Source organism: Phalacrocorax carbo, chromosome 10 (genome assembly GCF_963921805.1).
Source record: "Phalacrocorax carbo chromosome 10, bPhaCar2.1, whole genome shotgun sequence".
In the NCBI taxonomy this organism is placed as follows: domain Eukaryota; kingdom Metazoa; phylum Chordata; class Aves; order Suliformes; family Phalacrocoracidae; genus Phalacrocorax; species Phalacrocorax carbo.
This window is the reverse complement of record NC_087522.1, coordinates 13,072,088-13,092,817: the sequence shown is the minus strand read 5'-3', so window position 1 is coordinate 13,092,817 and position 20,730 is coordinate 13,072,088. Positions and strand designations below refer to the sequence as shown.

The window sequence follows — 20,730 nt, the reverse complement described above, 5'->3', positions numbered from 1 at the left end:
TTTTCCAACCTAAATGATTCTATGATCCTGTGAATGAAGGAGTACAGGCAGAGTAAGGCTAGGGAGGGTGATCAGCTGAGATGCTGTGATGTTAGTTACAGTTGTAGAAGTGTGATTACATGATCAGTTTGGCTTGACTTTCTTCACTCCCATTTCCAAACCCTGCTTTACTTTCACATTTCACATTGTTCATACTGAACACATAATGGTTTCTTCAGAGGCCTGGTCTAAACAGTATGGATGTAGACTGCATAGACTAGGATTTATGCATATAGGATAGAATCAGAATAATTCAGGTTGGAATGGCCTCAGGAGGTCACACACACACATCATCTTCCTCATAACACCTCAGCATAGGACATGCAAGCCTTCTGACAGATTGACTCCACCTTGCCATTTCTGTAAGGCCATAAATGGACTGATCTTCCCCAAAAACCCACTGTGTGGGGTCCAGAAAATAGATCAATCAATTTGTTTTGCGGTGTAGGTGTGGTCAGGTTCAGAATCTGCTAGCTCTGATACCAAAAGCTAATCCATTTCAGTTGTCTGAGGAGGCTGGGATCTCTCCTTTTGTGCAATTTGCAAAAACACTGTGGGTATAGCATGTGATGGAAAATGTGAAAACTGCGGAAGCAATAGAGGAAATTCTTCAATTTTTTTCACTGTTGCTAAGATGTTACCTCACAGTGTGTTCACTGCATTTCAAGAGGATGCACTGGAAGTGGCACACATCCAGAAGAGAAAAATGGGGCTATTTAGAAGTCTCCAGAAAACATGATCTCCAAGAAAATAATGAATACATTGGAAAATAGAAGACCGGATGAAACATTAATCTTCAATTATATAGGGGGGCTTCAGTGCAGATGGAGCGACTGACTTAATGGTCTTGGAGGATAGGACGAGAAGTAACAGGCTTAAATTGCCAGTTACTTGTGAAGTGTAAACTTGTGGGGGCTGAAATGTGTGTTGAGGTGCTTGTGGAATTTCAGCTGATATTGGAAGTTTTGACAAATGCTTGCCAGGGATAATATGGGTATCATTTTTCATACCATGGGCTGGGAAATGAGCAAGTGACCTAGTAAACACTAAGCAGCTCTGAATGCTTATCTTTGTCTTCCCAACTTCTCAGTCATTTTGTGTTGAATCATGTGGGAAATAGAATTTCATCCAGCTAGACTGCAGAGATAGGGGCTTCAGAAGATGAGAGATAGGTGCCTGTTTACCTTTGAAAATGAGATGATAGATAAACCCTCTTAAGAGTATTTTTAACCAGCAGAAGTTAAATGGAAGCAATGGAATCAATACAGCTGTAAGTTTCTATCAAGCACATATTTATCTTTACTATGAACTAAGGTTCTCCAGCACAACTAGTCAGTGTTCTGTGCTGACCTGAATATGACTGAGAAGCCTGAAAAAACAGCATTGGGCACTGTTAGTGCTAGCTCTTTGCATTCTGTTTAGTGTTCTGTCCACTGTCATTTCTAAATCTAATGTGCAGAACACACTTACTTTGTTAGGGATGCCAACTTGATGATGGTGTTTTCCTGCTCTGAAACAATGAGAGATGTTTAAAATAGGATTTAGTAAACTGCCATAATAAGTGTTTTATAAAATATTGTGCATTTGCAAAACCATGAAAAGTAAAGACTTTAGATAGAGTTACTCCATGTATTTGGTTTTAAAATCTAGTTCTTTGTTGTAGGGCACGAAAGATGGAGTATTCACGTAAATGTTTGAGAGCAAAAAAGTCCATGGCTCTAAGTACTCGAAAGCAAGTAGAAAACCTGAATAAAATAAAGAATACTTCAACAGAGGAGATTTTCTATGGCTTGCAAACTAAAGATCATTCTCTTCAGCCAAGTACCTTAGATATAACCTGCAAAAGTAAGGATTATGTCAAAAGAAAAGTGTTCTCTGAATCAAATGTGCCATCAGTGCTAACTGAAAAATACCACTGGTGTTCTGACCAAGACTCAGAACAGTGGCTAACACAGAATATTCTTTTGGTGTAAATATTGATCAAAATATTACTCAAAAAGAGTGTCAAAATCCTGTGCCTGAGATAATTTGCAACAGAAATTCAGATGCGAACGAACTTTTAAATACTGGATGTTTAAAATATATACTTCATAAAAGATGTTAAGATGTAAACATACCACCATCAGCACCAGCTGAAGTGTGTTTTTGCTCAAGTCTGAGGTGGCTGCCCATTGATCATATGAGAGAGAGTGCTTCTGTGGAGGCTGCGATTGACAGTGATAGTAAGGATAAGAAAACTAACTATGCCATTACTGTCCCACAAAAGGTGAGCATAAAACACGGAACAAAATCTGGAATGAAAAATTCATTCCAGTGTTAAAAAAATACATGAAATAGATGCCTCAAAAAAGGAAAAAGAAGATTTTGCTTGCTTAGTTGCTCCCAAAGAGACTACAAGAGAGAGAAAAACTGCTGGGGAGGTAAACTGTCGGGTAGAAATGACAGTTCAAATATTTTGGAAAATGGTGAAATTATGCCGCTGGATAAATTGTGTGAGTCTAAGAATAAGTCAAGAAAAATACAGTTATAAACTAATTCCAGAATAATTATTTTTCACATTTTTTTCGCTAGAGAAGTATGAGATTAGAAAGTCCACTCTTCCAGAAATATGCCCTTTAAGTGTACACTTTCTCTGCTGAACAAATTATTGTGGTTTATTATCTGAAATTCTCTGCCCTTTAACCAACTTATGCTATGGGAATACTTCTGGCATTTTCTTAATAATCATTTTAGCCGACCATGAAATATCTTGACCTATTCTGAACGCATAGGTCAGGCTAAATTGTGTTCAAGCATCGGCAACTAACTTACCAAGTCAGGTTTAGAGTTTCCTAGGCAGAAGGAATTGTTGAATTTGGAACTTCCAGTTATAAGAACTGTATTGAATTGGTACCTTTAGTCATGTCTGTGATAGAACATTAACCCTAACAGGGTTTAACAGGTATTTCACATCTTCAATTGTTAACAACTTTGCATAAAATATATCAAAGCAAATCTGAAACAATAGAGGAGTGAATAAAATGGTTACAGATTAGTTTGGAGGTTTGAGGCAAAGCCAAAGCAGTTTTCTCAACTTTACTTTTATTTTGTATTGCAACTGGCTGTGAGCTTTGTTTCTAATTTATGTTTCAGTAATACTATGCTTATACATAAGGGAATAGACCTAAGCAAGACACCTCTTTTCAAAGATGCCAGTGATGACTTTGGTCTCTTTCAAAAAGCTTAATAGTTGACTTTTTAAAAGCTTTAATAGTAACTTTAAATTTGGAATGATTACGAGTTCCTTATTTTTGTTTACATACAAAGTCTTGATTCTTCTTAAGAGCCCTGAAAACGTTGTGAACCATCGTATTAAAATGCATATTGTTAGGAAATTATCAGTGGAGAGTTTTTTCATTCATCATTAGGATAAAAACTGAATATTGGGAAGGTGCAGTGGGAGAGAGGGAGGAAGAAAGGTGGGGGATGAAGGACAAAACACCTAAATACTCCTCCATTCATAGCTTTAAAAGTGCAGTACAGCTTCCAGTAAGAACTGCAATAAGCATGCTTCCTGCAAACCCACATGGATTTTGAGCTGAAATAAATAAATGCTATTTTGTCATACGTTTTAGTCACTGTTTTATAAATTCAGGATATTTTTTTTTCTCTTGAATCTTTGAAATGCTTATGAAGTACTTTTGGAGTGCTTTATACTATGTTGAGTAGTTCATATTTCATGGATACAAAAAACTGCGTGCTTGCTTTAAGGGGAAATTCGCTAGGGTGGAATAGTCACTGAATTTCATAGTTATCCTGTTGTATTGCTGAGTGCTTTGAAAGTTATTGTTTAAAGAAAATTAAAGTATAGGTAGCTAATTCTGTTTTCTTAATCATCTGAGAGGTACTTGTTGTGTGCAGTCCTAATTACCTTGTTTTGATTGTGTTTGCTTAATAGTACTCTGTATCTTAATATTCTTTTTAGAAAAAGATAAGTTTTTCAGCTTTCACATTGTAATGGTAGCTCAGTTACATTTCTAAATGGGTAGAAATTCAAACTTTCTTGGAGGTCAATGTCCTTACTAGCCTGTTCATATTCAGCTAATTGGCTTTTACATTGTTCGGGGTGTGGAGTTAGTTACAGCCCTGTCGGTTATTTCAGTAACTGCATCTACTGCTTGTGCTACTGCTTGAGTGATCAGTGGAGTGAAACAGAAATACCCTGTTTTGCTTGGTTATGGTGCAAAACACCTCTTATACAGTCATAAAATACTTGTTAAATTTATATAGCAGCGTGGTCAAGCAAAAGAGTCAGGAATACTGTTCTTTTTGGCAAGATAAATACAATCTTTAAGTTGAAGGTGCAAGATTCTTCCTTGACTACAAAGTATTACCTCATTAAAACCCCTAGGGAATAATTTCCTCTATGTCATTTTTCATTTTAATAAAAAGAGGGGTAGGAGGACAGACATTTCGTTTTCTGGTAGTAAGAAAGAGCTTTTCTAAATGATCGTGGTCCTGATATGACTCCGAGGCTGGCTTCTCAGCTGATAAAGCTTAAAGAATCCATAATCCTGGGAAGGGCTTTTCTATGATATGTCAAAAAGCTCTTTAGGAAAAGAGAGATGAGAGGCACTGACCCAGAACAGGGTAGGAAAAGCCTTCAGTCATATCTCAGTGTTATTTCAGCAGAAAAAGTATTATCTTCTTTTATTTTCTTGTCTGAAGGTAGAGAGTGTGGTGTTGTCACTGGAGGAAAAAAGGAAGAGGGTAAAATATCTAATAAAGTTTAGTACTCTGTTGCCTGAGTTTTTGGTTTGTTCCTTTTTGCACAAGATACTATGTCCCAACTTTAGTTCAAGATGAAACTGCTGCAGCATATTTAAGGCAGAGCAGCAGTGATTTGAATGATATAACTCCTCCCTCCACTGCCCTCAGCTATAATTATTTATATTGTAATGTAGAAAGAAGTTTGAAAGGTTGATGGTGGCTTTTTTTTCCCCCCCTCTCAGGGAGCGCTCAAAGGAAGAGGGTAAGCTCAGTAAGCAAAGAAAGTCCCCAGTGTAAGTGTACTGAGATTTCTGATGAAATCAAGAAAAAGAGTATTTGTACAATGTCAAAAAAGGAAGACATTCTTTTGGGAAAGGTAATGTGCAGTGATTTGCATGTTTGAATTGTTGTTTTATATGTGTTTTAAAACAGATAGGATCACCCTGTTTGTAACTTCAGCTATATTTGTGGGGAGGACTGATGATTTAGATTATCAATGTTGGTAACTGTTTTTACATAGAGAATACAAATAGGTGTCTGGAGTGGAGAAAATACTGCAGCTATTTTGAATGTATTCTCTGCTTACCCAAAATTTAAAATATATTGATGGCTATATGACACAAAAATTACATATGAATGCATCAAATTCTTTCATGTTTTAGGTGAAATAACATTTGCTTTGTGAGTGGATCTGACTTTAACTTTTTGAAAGTGTGTCAGACTGCAAGTTTGCTCCTGCATTTGATAACTTGTTTTAAACAATAGGGACTTATGCTCCTTCCAGAAGATAGAAACAGGAAGAATTACTCAGAGGGATAATGACTTCCTTTTCCTATTGTTGGAAAATATCTGAAAATTCTCATTGAGTTCCTTTCCACTTTAAGAGAATATTTCTTTATAAGCTGCTACTGTATGAGACCTAGTATAAGGAGTGCAGTGTCTAAGATGGACTGGAAAATTCTGAACCCTTTATGCAGCTTAAGGGAAAAACTGCAATTTATATTCAGTTGGTCCTGAACAAATTTCTAAGTCAAAGAACTGACTAATCAGCTGGCTTGAAATTGCTGTAATACTCCCACTGTGTTCAGTGGGAAGCATGATTTTATTAATCTGTGGGGATTTTCATTATATGTATTGTCACATGGAAAAAAAATATAACATGTGACTTGAACTCCAAGAGGTCAACTATGTTATACTGCTCAGAGCATTGTTATGACTACTGTATGTCACTGAAGCATTTGAATTCCAGCCCTTTTTTCCATCAAAATGAAACTGAACTTTCAGTCTGGGGATTCCCAAAGTGTGTTACCCCTGTGATTCCAGTAGTCAGTCCCTGATGACACAGAGGTACTTCCGGGTAGAAAGGTGGGAGGAAAGTGCTGAGGGGCTGTGGACACAGAACTCGGGTAATGTTTGGTGCTAGTAGAAAGGAATGAGGAGCCAGGCTTGGCTGAGAAATTAGAAGTTCTGGCAATCAGCAGGATTAGAAAGAAATATTTGTACACACTCATACACACACACGAGAATGCAGGTGCTACTGAATTAATTGATTAGATGCCAGTAGTCCTTGGGAGAAGGGCGCTTTAAGGCATACTTAGTCCTTCATTTGACAGCAGTTTCTACTAGTATAAAGCTTCCTCCTGTCTGCATTGGAACTGGAGTGGAAAGTCTGGCAAATGTAGGAAGATATTTGAAGGAGGGGAAAGAGGGAGAAAGAACAGCTGTATAGGGAAACTATAGTTAGATCTCAATTTATGGCTGCAGTGAATGACCACCAAGAGTGAAAAATCTGGTCCTATGAGTGTCATTAGCACAAGTATCTTTCATATTTAGCATTACGGTAGCAAGTCAGTATCTATTGTTGATCAATATCTGTCTTGGAGCCAGATTTCTCTTTCAAACTGAGACGCAAGACAATACTTTGTTCAAGGCATTAAAATTGAGAGTATTTTAAAAGCCTCAACATTTTGGCAGTTATCAGGTATAATAGGAAATAAATATATTAAGAGAATTAAAGAAGCTAAACACTTTCTTTGCTCTTTCGCTTTTTGTAAAGAAGAAGAAACTACTGTGTTGTTGCAAGAAAGCAGAAGCAATTCAGTAAAATCCTTGAATGAAAGGAATGAGTTTGGAAATTGCTTTTTATCACAGAGGCAGAAAACAAGTACTACGTGTAGAGAATAATTATCAGAAATTTATATGTATTTTTAATGGAAACTTTTTTTTCCCTAGGAAATCCATTACTTGATTATAAAACCTTTATTTTCTTGACATTAAGATACACTCTCAGTCCTACTTATATAGACATTTCTCCATGTAGTTGGTATCAAGGAGACCTGTCCTGATGTGTAGAATCAACAAATAATTTTGATAGGAATAATGAAAATTAATTTTAAATATTTTAATTATTCATGTTTTTATAGTCATTAAGAATAGTTTTATTTCTCAGGATAACAAGCTTCACTTGCTTGTGAGTACTCTCTGCTTGAAGGCAGAGATCTTGCCTCTCAGCAATTTTTGATCATCAGTCCTGTAGAAAGCAAAATCCTAAATTTTGTATGTAGAGAAACATTTAAAAAATGATAAAGCTATACTAGTACACTGGTAGTGATTAATGTAAGCATACTAATTTTACCTCATTAAATTTTAGAAGGTAGGTATGTTTTGACACCTCCTGCATGCAAAATAAGTTAAGTCTGATGGACAGTGCCAAGGTACAAAATTCTATGTTTTGTACCTGCCAGAAATGCCATATACACAATAAAAAGATAATTACCTTACTCTCCTGAAACTTCACTGAATTTTAAATTTAGCACTGTGTTTGTATAGTCATTTCAATGGTTTTAGATTTTTAGATTTGAAACACAGCTTTTCTTTATTCTAGATCAAACTTATGATTGTTGAGCGAATGGATATTTTAAATAATGGCTTCTTCAATCAAAAACTAGAAAGTCTAAATAGAAGAATTGAAAAAGTACAATGCAAAAAAAACCACGAGGAAATAACTAAAACATTCCTAGTAAGTTTCTTTGCATAACTGTGTGAGTATTTTGCATGTGTATCATGTATGACTATTATACTACCTTAGATAAAGACTCCAAAAGTATGCAATCTTTTCATCTTATGTGACACTAAGATAAGTTAATAATAGTTCTATTTTTAGCCTTTGTTCATTGCAATTGTTTCACTGTCTACTCTTCATATGATAATATATATAATCTCCTTATTTCAGGCAAACTCTGTTTCTTAACCTGTGCTGTGTTTCTTTTCTGTTGCAGAAGAAAATATCAAAACTTGAGAGATGTATTAATGCTGCGATAGCATTTCAGGAGGAATCGTTCTCAAAAACTGCAGTTCGTCAGGTGTGATGCAGATGCATATGCTAATATAGGCATTAATGCCTAGTTGTAAACTAACAAATGACTGTGGATATTTACAGTGAAACCTGGTGACTTTGATGGCTACGTTGCTGTTGCTTGCATTAAGAGTGGAAAAAAATCTATGTAGAGCTCTTAAATAGGTTGATCTTTTGAGAATTTGTTTGTTTTCAGTTTTAGACTACAACACACTTTTCAGTCATTGTGATTAAACAAACTCAGAACAGGGCATAGACACTGCATGTGTTGTCAACTTTTGCTTTGATGCTGTCCTATTGGAGAGCCATTACAATTTTTCTAGTGAAGGGTCAGACCACTTTATTACAAAGTTCAAGCTTCTTACAGCATACTTGCCTCTTTGAGTTACCTGTCATCAGCCATTTAGCTATAGTCCACCAGTTGCACAGGGGCCATGAACTGCAAGTTGAAAACCACTTCCTTAGGCAATAAAATAGAAAATACAATGGAGTAACTTAAAATGTTGGTAACAAAGCTATTAATGCATAAGCATTTTTCATGGGAGGTATTGATACATTTGTATTAAAATGATATGATTACAAAACCTCTTTTTTATGGGGACGTTTGATTCTTACGAAAACCAGGAATTTCTCATGTTCTTAGCATGATCATATTTTGATGTGCTGAAATTCTTTTAGCTAATCTTACAGGAGAAGGAGTTCCGTGAACTGTCAGCATCATGTTTCATGCTGACTGTATATTTCATGAAAAAATCTCACTATTACAGAAATATGCTGTGTAAAAGAAATCTTTGGAGTCTAAGTCTTATTGTTCTTTCACATCTAAACGTATAAAAGAATTGCACATGACAAATATACAATCTTGTCTTTTTGTTAAAGGCTTTCACATGTTTTACAAAATTAGTTTCATATCTTCTCTTCCCAAAAACTTTAAACAAAGCATAAAACAGGATAAGGTCAAGTAAGATGCTTACAAGCCTCACAATTTAAATAAGTGTTCGGGGTTTTTAAAAACAAGTTAAGCTTTGAGGGGAAAAAAAAAGGTGCTTTGGTATTACTGTGAATTTAATGGGATTTTCTTTTGTTGTGTTTAAGTACACCTTGATTGCTTTAGTACTTTTTGCAAATATGATTAGGTTTGTACTGTAGGTTTTATGACAATGCAGTATTTGTTTCCTCCTTTGTCAGATAATGCTTCCACGTGCAGATTATCAAAATACAGTACTAAACCAGCTTAGACCCTCTGCTTTCTCTCCTGGTATCATAAATATACCAGCAAGTTCCTCAAATACACTTTTACTATCACCTTTCACTGGTTTCACTGCAGCACATGTTTCAGAATATATAAGGTATGTATCTAGAGTTGAATAGTAAAATGTAGGTAATGTGCTTATATTGCTTTAAAGCGTGTGTGAGAAAATTTACTCTTTCTCTCAGCTTTTTTATTGGCAGATAAATTCTAATAGTTGAATTTAAAGTCACTAGTCATTAGGTGTCCTGCGCCGTTGCTGATATCTCCAGCTTATCACTTGCAGCTGAAGCTAGATGATCAGTTCTAAAAGTGCATCAAGGTCTGTGAGAGTGCTGATTTCTTACTAAATGACAGGAGAAAAAAATCTCTGTAAAGGTATTTTAGTGGTCGTGGAAGGAAAAATCTTCCAGGTAACTTCTTAATAGAAAACGTAAAAAATTGAACATCAAAATTCCCATTGCCATTACTAGGACACTTGTAGAATTCCAGATTTCAGAGAAATAATTTTTTTTATTATGAAATTTTAGGTCAGTGTATATTAAATAACATTAAATGGAATTCTAACCAGCATTTTATAAGTAATTCTCTAAAGTAATTTACTTTGATGTTCATGTCAGCATTCTTACAACACTTTTTACATGCGTGTATGTTTTGTGCAACCTGCAAAAGCTCAACCCAAGTCCTCAGTTTGAAGCCGTGAGCATGTGCAGGGGAAGAAAGAAGAAATCTTCAGAAGCTCCCTCACAGACCTAACAAAGAGTTTGGGTTTATTTCAGTCTTGAGACTAAGGTCTGCATGCATCCTCTGGCACTTCTGGCATACTTAAGTGTCACTTCTGGAGCAATACTCGTCACCGCTTGCAGGGTCTTCCTCCTGTGTTATATCCAGCTCCCTGCAGTTGGAGACCAGATGTCACCTTTTGTTTTACTTCTGTGTTGTCCAATGGGATTTTTCTGCACCAGCTAGTAAGAAAATAGTAACTTACTTTGGGGTCTATATAGACAAAACCAAAATAATTGGTTTTTAAACAAAAGAGTTAAAAAAGTCCTCTCGTGTGCATAGACTCATGTTTATTTCCTTAAAAAGACATTTTATATACTGCCTTCTTTTCCTTATATTTTCTACTTATTCTGTAGTAACGAGAGAGATTTGATCAGACCTTTAGTTACTTTGGTTGTGATCCTGTAAGTAAGTAGCTGCAAGATGATCTAAAAAAAAGACATTACTAATACTGTAAAAAATGAGAGACAGGTTATCACAGAATTTCTTTCCTGAGGAAATTTTATAAGCAAACAGAAATCAGTTCTACCTGGATTTTTCTGTGTCTGGATTTTACTATCATTTATCAAATATTTTTTGTTCCAAATCAGAAATGTAACAAAATTTTTTGAAGGGCACTGGCAAGGTGGTACTGAAAAAAATACTGTGCAAGTTGCAGGATCCTTGCTGTTTAGCTGGAATCTGGCTTTCAAGCTTGTGAAGAAGCCACTTATCTGCTACATTATGTTGTTTTGTTACTTTATTTAATCTGGCAATAAATCCATTGTATTCTGTATAACTGGAATAGTATGGAATCTTATTTATGATTACAGTCCACCTGCAATTTTTAATTTAATGCTCCCTTCTCATCATAGTTTCAAGTTTTTCTGAGTGTTTGTAGTCGCTATGCCTTGTTCACAGGTCTCACTCACAGCGATGGATAGGCATGTAAGAGGTTTTGTAGGAATCATGAGTAAAAGGGATTCTTGTCATGATTTGACAATTATTTGACTGTTTGCAAAAAGCAATGATTTATGAATGTGCAGCTGAGTGCTATGGGATTGGGAAAATATGCCAGTGTGGTCTGTATGTCCAGGTGCTGGGTGAAATTCCTTTTAACACAGGACCACACATGGTTGACATCTGCATTACTGACAACAGGTTTATGTCTTCATCCTTTGGGTTTCATTGCAAAGTCAAATTTACATTGCTCAAAGCATGCACAAGATTTCTTAGCTTGCTCTGGAGGGTAGTAGTCAGCATTATTTTTCAGTATGTTCACTTCAAGTTGGGTTTTTAAAAATTATTTTACAGAAAAATGTATTAATTTGTTTTTTACTTTCTGAATATCCAAATTAATCTTTGCTTATGGGAAAAATGAAACTAGGCAAAGAAAATTTTTTGGTTTGTAATTGATATGAATAAGATCCAAAACAGTAATTTGACACAGCTCGAGTAGTTTAGTTATAAGTTTCTTAATCGTAACCAGTAATCAACAACAGGGTATCCAGAGGAAAGGAGATACATAAAAGCAGGCTTGTGGCTATCACAAAATGTGGCTAGGATTCCGTTATCTCTTTTGGAGAAATCTTCTACAGTGAATCTACTGTGTTAAATTGCTGTTCTGTTGATCACAACAGATGCAGTAGATCTAATGGATCCTGGGTACTTAAAATTTCCTCTATTTACACAATATCCTGATGGCCTGCATCAGGAAAGCCTGGACAACTGTACTACAATATGGGGGGTGCAAATGTCAAACAAATGTCCCCTTCGTTGATGTTATCTTTTTCTCCAAGTACAGTTACGCTTCATATATTTCTAGTCCCTCTAATCTTAGACAGATGGTTTACACCTCAGACCAACTGGATTAGCTCAGCCATTAATACGTATGTAAAGTCTGCAGGAAATAATTTACCATCCACACTATAAAATTGACCTACTGGTATGAGTGTCAGTATGCCTAACGGCATCTATTGATATTTTTGAGTATTAAGTGACCCTAGATCTGAGATAACAAAATGTACCGCAGTAGATCTCAAAATGTACCTCAGTAGTGCCATTTGCTATGTAGTCTGAGATCATGACATTGCCATATTTTGGGTAATGTGAGCAATTGATGGTTACAGTTTAGTGAGCTGAGAGATGTCATACAATTAATGTGTACCCATTTTCATAAAGCAAACAGAATAACTTTGTTGTTTTACTATGATGGAAACAAGTAGGATTTATTTCTATAAAAGATGTCTGGAATATGAATGTTCCTGATGCATAGCATATTCCACCATTAAACAGTAAAATGTAACAATGCACAAGTTAGTAGGTTGAATGGATTTTAAATTTTTTCTCAGTGTCATAATTTATTAAGTGGTTTATTAAAGTTTGCTTACTGTGCCATTATTTTGTTGTTTGAATTATGTCTTAATCAATGAGTTCAACTTTTAATAATTGATATATTTTGTAGCTGTATTTAATGCTCTTTTTTTTTGAAAATAATTAATTACTGTATATCTCCAAATAAGTTTTATCTATTTTCTTGTTTTATCAGTTCTGATGAAGTCATACTGGTCTCTGTGGAAAACCAAAATTCAGCAGCTGCAAATTTTTCAGGTACTGAAATTTAATGTTGAATCCATGCATGCTAGTGATTTACTACAGAATATACAAAGTACATCTAGAATATTGCCAGCTACTCATGTCTTTTCTTTTTTAAAATGTCATTAAAATCCAATTGTGATTCTGAAACGCTTACAGATGTTCCAGGGTTTTGTGTGGTTTTTTCTAATTGATATCTTGGCATGCCTTCGCTTTATCAAGATATATATCCATAGACTTGCATTATTTTAAAAATGTTTAAATTAAAACAATTAGAATTCTAGTATGAGGTGCACTAATGAAAACTTTTATACATCCAACCCGCTGTTTTATTATTACAACATTCTTTTCAGAGAACAGCATAGAAATTAATTTAAATTTTTGTAAATCAAAATATTTTAACAATAGATATTTTAAAATGGTAGAAACACTACATTTTTTAATCAAGTTCGACTCTGTCATATAAATAATGTAGTGACAAAGTCAGCATTCTGAGCAGCTGTTTCCTCATTCTGATGGTTGCTTCTTAGAGGAAATAAGTATCACCCTTTAACCAAGAGTAATACACGGTAGGCTGTTTGTCCTCTCTACCCACGTATTTACTTCATTGCAGCTGGACCCATTTACTGGGGAAAAAACTTGAAACGCTAGCCCACAAAATCTTGAATAGCATCTCAGAATGCACGCTTTCTCACACTGCTTACTCACAGAGATGTCTTTGATATTTAAAACCCATCTAAGACAATTCTGGGCAGGTTGAGTTGACTTGCTAGATAGTTGCTTCTTAGAGAGAAGCAATAGTGAGCATTCTTGGTGAGTCTGCCATTTCCATAAGATTATTATCCCATGTGTTTTGGGAGGGGCAACTGGTAATATTCTGCTGCTCTGACAATGATTAAAAAGTATTCTTGTCACCGTGTAAATTAAGACTTTTAGATAAAACACGTTTATGTATTTTAAACTTCTGTGAAAATTCTGTTACAGCTATTAGAAATAATCAAATATCTACACAAGCAGAAATGTCAGCAACAGTTCAGGTAAAAAAATAAACTATTTTTATTTTATTATTTATTATTTTATTTTCAAATAAAACAAATTGTTGATGGTACATAGGTTGCCTCAATATCCTGGTTTTTGAGTTGCTATTATAGGATTTGGGGCAAATCTATGAACATAGAATGTAGGTATGTGGACTGTCATACCTCTTGCTTTCATTATTGTTCTATCACCTTCTTAAAGATGACCTTACGGGGAAAAGAATTATGTGAAAAGTGATGATGAAATGGCATGCTGCTTTTCCCCTTGGAAATGCAGACTTTGTCTCCTGGATGACAGCTTAGTCAAGCTTGCTTTTTGATCCCTTAAACAAAACTAAGCTAATGGTTACCCATTTGAAAGGACATGTTTGCGTTAGTATGTGTTCAGAATGCTTTTTGAGTGGTTTTGATTCTGAGTAGTCCACGTCTGAACTTTTCTCATTGCTTGGGGAAAATAGTCATAGATAACTGCAAAAAGCCAAGTCCTGAGGAACATATTTTTACCATGGTATTCTATACATTCTCAAACAAATCTAGAGTTCATGATGGAACTGAAGTGTTTTTCATAACCTCTCTGTTCCCAGTGTATTAAGTCAGTGCAATTATATTGGTGACAACAGCTCAGTCAATGGGAAAAAGTTAACTGTGGGATTTTTTTGGTGGGAGGGGGGAGTAGACAAAACTTTGTTGGTCTAAATTTGTGTAAAAACTGCTACAAAAACAAGGTGTGTAATGGTTTATTAAGTTGATCAACTATTTTTCCATAAGAATGTTAAAAAAAAATATTATCGATGTATCTGGCACTAGGTCTGATTGTACTAGAAAGTGTCCTCAAGCAAATAGATGATGTTCTAAATAGTTTGTTGTGAAACATTAAGTACTGCTTTTTCTTGCTTGAATTTCTAGCTATAGACTACGCCTAGCTCTATAACTTTGAAATTTTACAATAATGTTTTGTTGTTGTAAGAAATCTAAGCTAACACACAGTGTCCCATTCTGCTAATTATTAAGTAGTTTTGGAGATACTTGATAAAAGAGACGCCTTGCAGTGAAATTCTGCATTGTTTTATCAGAGTGAAATGAAGGAAAGAAAACTCAAAGTGGTCGATCTAACAGAAGAAAACCACAATTGTAGTGAAGGTAAAAGAGAAAAATATTTTAATTTACTTTTCAGCATCTCCCTAAACTTAATGCCTGAGGTGTAAAAATGTAACTTAATTTAGGTAACTTTAAGGAGAAGTTAATTCTGTGGAATCATAAAACTGTATCCATTGCTATATTGGGTTTACCTGTCAAGGTTTCGGTAGCGGGGGGGCTGCAGGGGTGGCTTCTGTGAGAAGAGACCAGGAGTTGGATCAGTTGGATTATGTTGGACAGAGCCATTTCTAGCCAGCTCCAAAATGGACCTTCCACTGGCCAAAGGTCAGCCAATCAGTAACACTGGTGGCACCTCTGTGACAAAATATTTAAGAAAGGGTAAAAAATGCTGTGCAGTAGCTGTGAGAGGGAGGAGTGGCAAAAATGTGAGAGAAACAACCCTGCAGAGACACCAAGGTCAGTGAAGAAGGAAGGGGAGGAGGTGCTTCAGGTGTCAGAGCAGAGATTCCACTGTGGCCTGTGAAGAACCACCATGGTGCAGCAGGTTGTCCCCCTGCAGCCTATGGAGAACCACGCCAGAGCACATATCCACATTGCAGCCTGAGGAAGACCCACCCTGGAGTTGGTGGGTATGCCCTGAAGGAAGCTGCGCCCTATGGAGAGCTGACACTTGGAGCAGGCTCCTGGCAGGAGCTGTGGCCCACAGAAAGGAGCCCATGCAGGAGCAGGTTTTCTGGCAGGACCTGTGGCCTGTGGGGGAGGCACACCAGAGCAGTCTGCTTCTCATGGACTGCATGTGAAGAGGACCTATGCTGAAGCAGTTTGTGAAAGAATGTATCCTGTGGGAGAGACCCCACACTGGAGCAAGGGGACAGCATGAGGAGGAAGGAGCAGCAGAGATGAAGTGTTGTGGACTGACCACATCCCTGAATTGGCACCCCCCTGTGCCGCTCGGAGGGGGACAGGAGGTAGAAGAGTCACATGTGAAGTTGAGCCTGGGAAAAAGGGAGGGTAGGGGGAAGGTGGCTTTAGTTTTGTTTGTTTAGTTTTAGTTTCTCACTATCCTATTTATTTTGAATTGGCAATAAGTTAAATTAATCTTCCCCAAGTCAAGTATGTTTTGCCCGTGATGGCAATTGGTGAGCAATCTTGCTGTCCCTATCTTGACCCACAAGCCTTTTTGTCTTTTCTCCCACAGCCTTGCTGATGAGGGGGAGTGACAGCGCATCTTGGTAGGCACCTGAAAGCCAGCCAAGGTTAACCCACCACAATTTCTCAAAAGAAAAACACTCTTTTAATAGCACCTGCCTATGCATATCTCCATGATAAAGGCAAATTGGTTTTGGTGATCAAACGTAGTATTTAAAGAATTTGTCTTCTCATAAGGAACATGTATTTGCTGACTAAAAACTGTCTATTGCTGTCACCACCCCTACTCTACAAGGAAAAGTTACCACCTTATACTTTATTACTAAAACAAGCTGTTCCACTGAACAGTCTTTTCAACTGCTTGCTAATAAAGCTAGTTACACTCTGTGTTGTAAAGGATAGTGCTGAATACAAACAAAAGGGACTCCTGTTCTTCATCCAGCAAAGTGGAGACTTGTTCTCAGGATCATAGGAACTGCCCTGATGTCTTACTTATACTAAAAAGAAGCATTGCTTTCTTAGGTCCTCAGAGGTTCACACTGAGGTATGAGATGGGATTCTAGAGGTATGGGAGAATCAGATTATAGAACTTTGCAAAAGAAGTATTAAGACTGTATGAAGTATTAGAAAACTGACAGAGGAGTTATGGTACTTACAGTTAGAAGGCTGTAGAAGTACTAAGAGGTATGAAAGAAACGTGAATGGAAATTTGTGCGTGCACAAGTACCAGAAGAAAGAGCAAGAGAAAGAAAGAAACAGAAAGGGTCAAAAGACAGCATGGGTTGTTAGCAGAGCTTAGCATTTCATGGACCACAACCTCTGTGTATGCATGTGTGTGTGCAATTTCATTCAGTGACCCAATAGCAAGAAGACAAAGAACAAACTGAAGCCATAAGTTAAGATGACAGGAAGACAAAGAACCAGTAGAGTCATAGGAAACCTAGGAAAGGAAGGAGAAGGGGGGACAGCATCTGACTTGGCAGTTTTGTTGAAGACTCACAAAGAGTCAAATAAGATACAGAAGCAAACTATGACATTAACTTTCCATTTTCAAAAGAGTATAAAAGACCAGTTCACTGTTACCAGCAAAAGGAGCCCAGGAGATACACTGAGGACATGATCACTTGTGTTCCCTCACCCTCTCTTGTTGCACACGAATAATCCTGACTGGACTATTTGCATTCATATCTCAGTGGTTGTGTTTACATCAGAGTGAGTGGACAGATTCGGCTGTTGTAGGAAGATAAATTAAATCCCACCTTTGTCTTCTGTGTGGTGTGGGACTGAGTTTTCTTACACTGATTGCTACAAAAGGATAAAGTCAAATTATACCCTATGAAAAAGAAGATGCTGGTAAAATGTTACAAAAGCATATATTTGGTAGACCTTTTGGGAGTAATGTAAAACCACAGTCTTTGTCAGGTATGTTAAACAAGTTTGAAATTTGATTTTTGCTTAATAAGTTTCACAAAAATATCACTGTGTCCCTATTTTGGTTTGCCTTTGTTTTTTTGATATTTTTTTTTTTTACCTTCAGATCGGGCATAATTTTGAAGTTTTGTGTATAAGCTTTCCTCCTGGAGGATGATTATGCATTCTAACTCTTGTCAGGGGCAATTTAAAGAAACAGATTAGTAATGTTGAAATCAGATGATAATGATAAGAATTCCTTTGATATTTCATGTGTTCTTTACTGCATTTATAGGGTGGTTTTGCTGATCAAACTGAATTGGAAAACACTTGAAGGAAAAGTACAAACCGGGGTGGGGGGATCCTAAGCCATTTTGGGAATAGCAGATGTGTGAGTTGTGAGGTCTACACCCCTAATAATTACACAGATTAAGAATGGCTTTAGGAATAAGATTAAATACTTGCAATCTCTATAACTACCCTTCTTTGCAAGCATTTTTGAAGAACTTCCATTGTATACTAGTAGCCTGACATATAAAAATTGTTTAAATACTGCTTGGCTCCTGTAATCTAAATTGTACCTGAATGCAAGAGAAAGAGAAAATTTGGTATCTTCCTCTACACTGTTTGCAGGTACTTAGGTAGGTTCTCATTTTTGCAATGAAAATGTATCAAATAAGTACTTCCGGTGAAGCTAGGCCTATTTTTTGGTGGTTGCTATTTTTTGGAGGTGAGCTAGTATTCTTCTAGTGTCTATATGACTGAAAGATGAAAATCAGTGGTTACAGGGATTCAGGATGGACTCATTCTGTTCAAATTTCACTTAATGATAATCTAGCTGGACTAAACTGAAGCAATCTTTGGAATGTTTTGTGAAGATAAGAGCCTTAGCCTGAAGTTAACACATTTCACAATAGAGAAAAACCCCACAGTTTTGTGAAGAAAAATCATTCATATATGAAGGAAGGATTTTAACAAAGCCATCTTTTGATAGATAGAAAAATAACATTTAAAGCTTGCATCTTGTTTGCAGGCAGAACAGAAAAAATCAGAAATATTTCTCGAACAAACAGTTCAAAGCCAGTGTACCTCAATTAAGGGTTCCTAATGCTGAGAGAAGAAACGTCAGATGAGGTACTCTTTTATTCAACTTTGTATGATATCGGTTTTCGTGTTCTGGGTTTGCATATTGCAGGATGGTTTAGAACTTGATGGAAAGCTAGACTATTTGATTTCAAATGGAAAGGAACAATATTTAAACATTTGGGCTTTGAAGGAGGAGGCTTCTCTTTCGCCACAAGGAGGCTCTATTGTAACAGTATTGGAACAGTGAAACATTTTTCTGTAGAAGTAAGCAAATAAATATTTGCCAGGACAGCCAGAAGATACTGTCCTTAGAAATAAACACACAAAACCCCCTAACACCAAAACTTTTTCCAGTTGTCCATCCCCCTTTATCTACTTTTTCCTCTCTTTGTCTTTTCTTCCTTTCCCTCCCTCCCTTTCCAAATTTGTCATGCCTAAAAACATGTGAAAACATTATTTTCTAACAGGATTTAAACTTTTACCCTATAAGCTTTTACATTCCAAAACAGTTTTAATTCTTCAATACAGATACTTGAAGCATAAGTAAGGTTTTTCTGCTGAAAATATTTTACTAAAAAGCAAATAAAAAATATCTGAAGTAATAATAAAAACCCCATCTCAAGAAAAAGAGATTATGGCTCTTTTTTACTTCTTGCTGATAATATATTAAGAAGGCTGAGTCTGTGAAGCAATGCATACATGTTAAATTCCTACCCTTTCCTTTGTAGCAATGTGTGTGTATTTGGTTTAAATGATGTTTTCTGAACTTTAGCATTTATGACAGCAACACAACTGCCTTTTTTTTAGAAATGGTTTCACTTTCTTGGTTTTGTTGTTTTTTGGTTTTGTTTTTTAAGCGGAATAGAACATGAGCTTTCTTCTCCAAGAAGCAGCAGTAAAATAGACCAAAACATGCACCACATGATATAGTTCAGATATCATCAGGACTGGTTCATATCTGTTGAATGTATTATAGTAGTTGAATTTCATGAAGGCACCTGCAGTCTTACTCACCTGTGCAATGTACATCTGGTTTAAAACTAAGTGCATGCACAGGTTTGTGGCTTTTTGGCTAAATTGGGGGGGAGGGGGGGAGGGGGACAGCCCCACATCTAGAAATTCAGTTAGTGCAGTAATGATCCAAGGTAAACAAATATCCCTCTAGATGTGCTAATAACCTCTTCAGCACTCCTTTTGAAATGCACAAAAGTTGTCGTTCTAAGTTGTTATTATTGCTACTTATTACTACCGTGAAAAGAAAAGCTTACTGAACAGATAGAAACCAAACATCAGCAACATGCTGAGTATTAATACACAAACATCAGGTAATCTGTGACACCTCCGTTAGTTTGGAAACTATACAGAGAGTAACAATTCAGAAGTTTATATATTTACATGAAGCTAAGTTAGTATGAATAAAAAGTAGTGTAACTGGCTTATCTGTTACTGTTGCTGTTTAAATAAGAACTGGTTTTGTCTTCGTGCCTAGACTTCCAAGCAATTTCCCCATCTTCCTCCACTGCCAAGGATCCCTCTTTGTCCAGAGCTTGCTGAAGAATTCAAAGACCCTCCTCAGAATCCTGAAACTAGACGTGGCTTATGTGCAAAATCCGAAGGGCACTGCACTATCATGGATGTGTGCTTCCCTGTCTTATCACTTCTGTCTGTCCCATGAAAACCTTAGTAACAATTCTGCATCACATTGGAAGAAAATAGGCAAAATAAGGCCTTTGCCACTTCCAATGGCTTGCTGTTTAGCACAGGTTATCATCCCACAGAAGTACTACTTTGTCATTCAATGAAAAGATATATGTGAATGTTACAGACCATTTTGTGATGTACAATCTATAACGCCTTAAAAAACTCTTTAGAAGACCCAGACTACCTTAACAAGTGGTCTGCTATTATTCCGCTATTAAGTACTATATTTTTGCTTGCAGTGAATTTGAGTAAAAGCATTATCTCTGCTGCAGACAGTGTTGATTTCCTTGTTTCCTACTTGTTACAGTCTGTTATGAACTTTATTCTGTTAATTTTTTAAGGTTGTTTCTACAGCCTTGAAAATAAAGTCTTGTTTTTAAAACTAATTTACTTCCACATTTTGCTTTCTTTCATTACTACTTCAGAATTATTGCACATATGAAAGAAATGAAAAATATAATAAAATTTTCACCTTCATTACTATTTCAGTGGCATTGATG

At 36.2% G+C, this 20,730-nt stretch overlaps 1 protein-coding gene across 1 annotated transcript; it reads left to right on the top strand.

The window, feature by feature from the left end:
• Positions 1 to 4,996: 4,996 nt before the first annotated feature.
• On the top strand, positions 4,997 to 20,616 carry ATF7IP2 (activating transcription factor 7 interacting protein 2). Its single transcript, XM_064461937.1, has 9 exons — positions 4,997 to 5,164; positions 7,673 to 7,807; positions 8,067 to 8,150; positions 9,332 to 9,492; positions 12,703 to 12,764; positions 13,734 to 13,786; positions 14,860 to 14,926; positions 18,477 to 18,577; positions 20,019 to 20,616. Exons 1-8 carry the CDS (start codon positions 5,132 to 5,134, stop codon positions 18,539 to 18,541), a joined length of 660 nt encoding a protein of 219 aa, XP_064318007.1. The 5' UTR covers positions 4,997 to 5,131; the 3' UTR covers positions 18,542 to 18,577; positions 20,019 to 20,616.
• The last annotated feature ends 114 nt before the right edge of the window (positions 20,617 to 20,730 follow it).

What these genes read in the sequence shown, in the direction of transcription:
- ATF7IP2 (XM_064461937.1), top strand. Translation starts at nt 5,132, where the DNA reads ATGTCAAAAAAGGAAGACATTCTTTTGGGAAAG. An exon ending in AAATAACTAAAACATTCCTA is followed by an intron (nt 7,808 to 8,066) that starts GTAAGTTTCTTT and finishes TTTCTGTTGCAG; the next exon opens with AAGAAAATATCAAAACTTGA. An exon ending in AAATGTCAGCAACAGTTCAG is followed by an intron (nt 13,787 to 14,859) that starts GTAAAAAAATAA and finishes TTGTTTTATCAG; the next exon opens with AGTGAAATGAAGGAAAGAAA.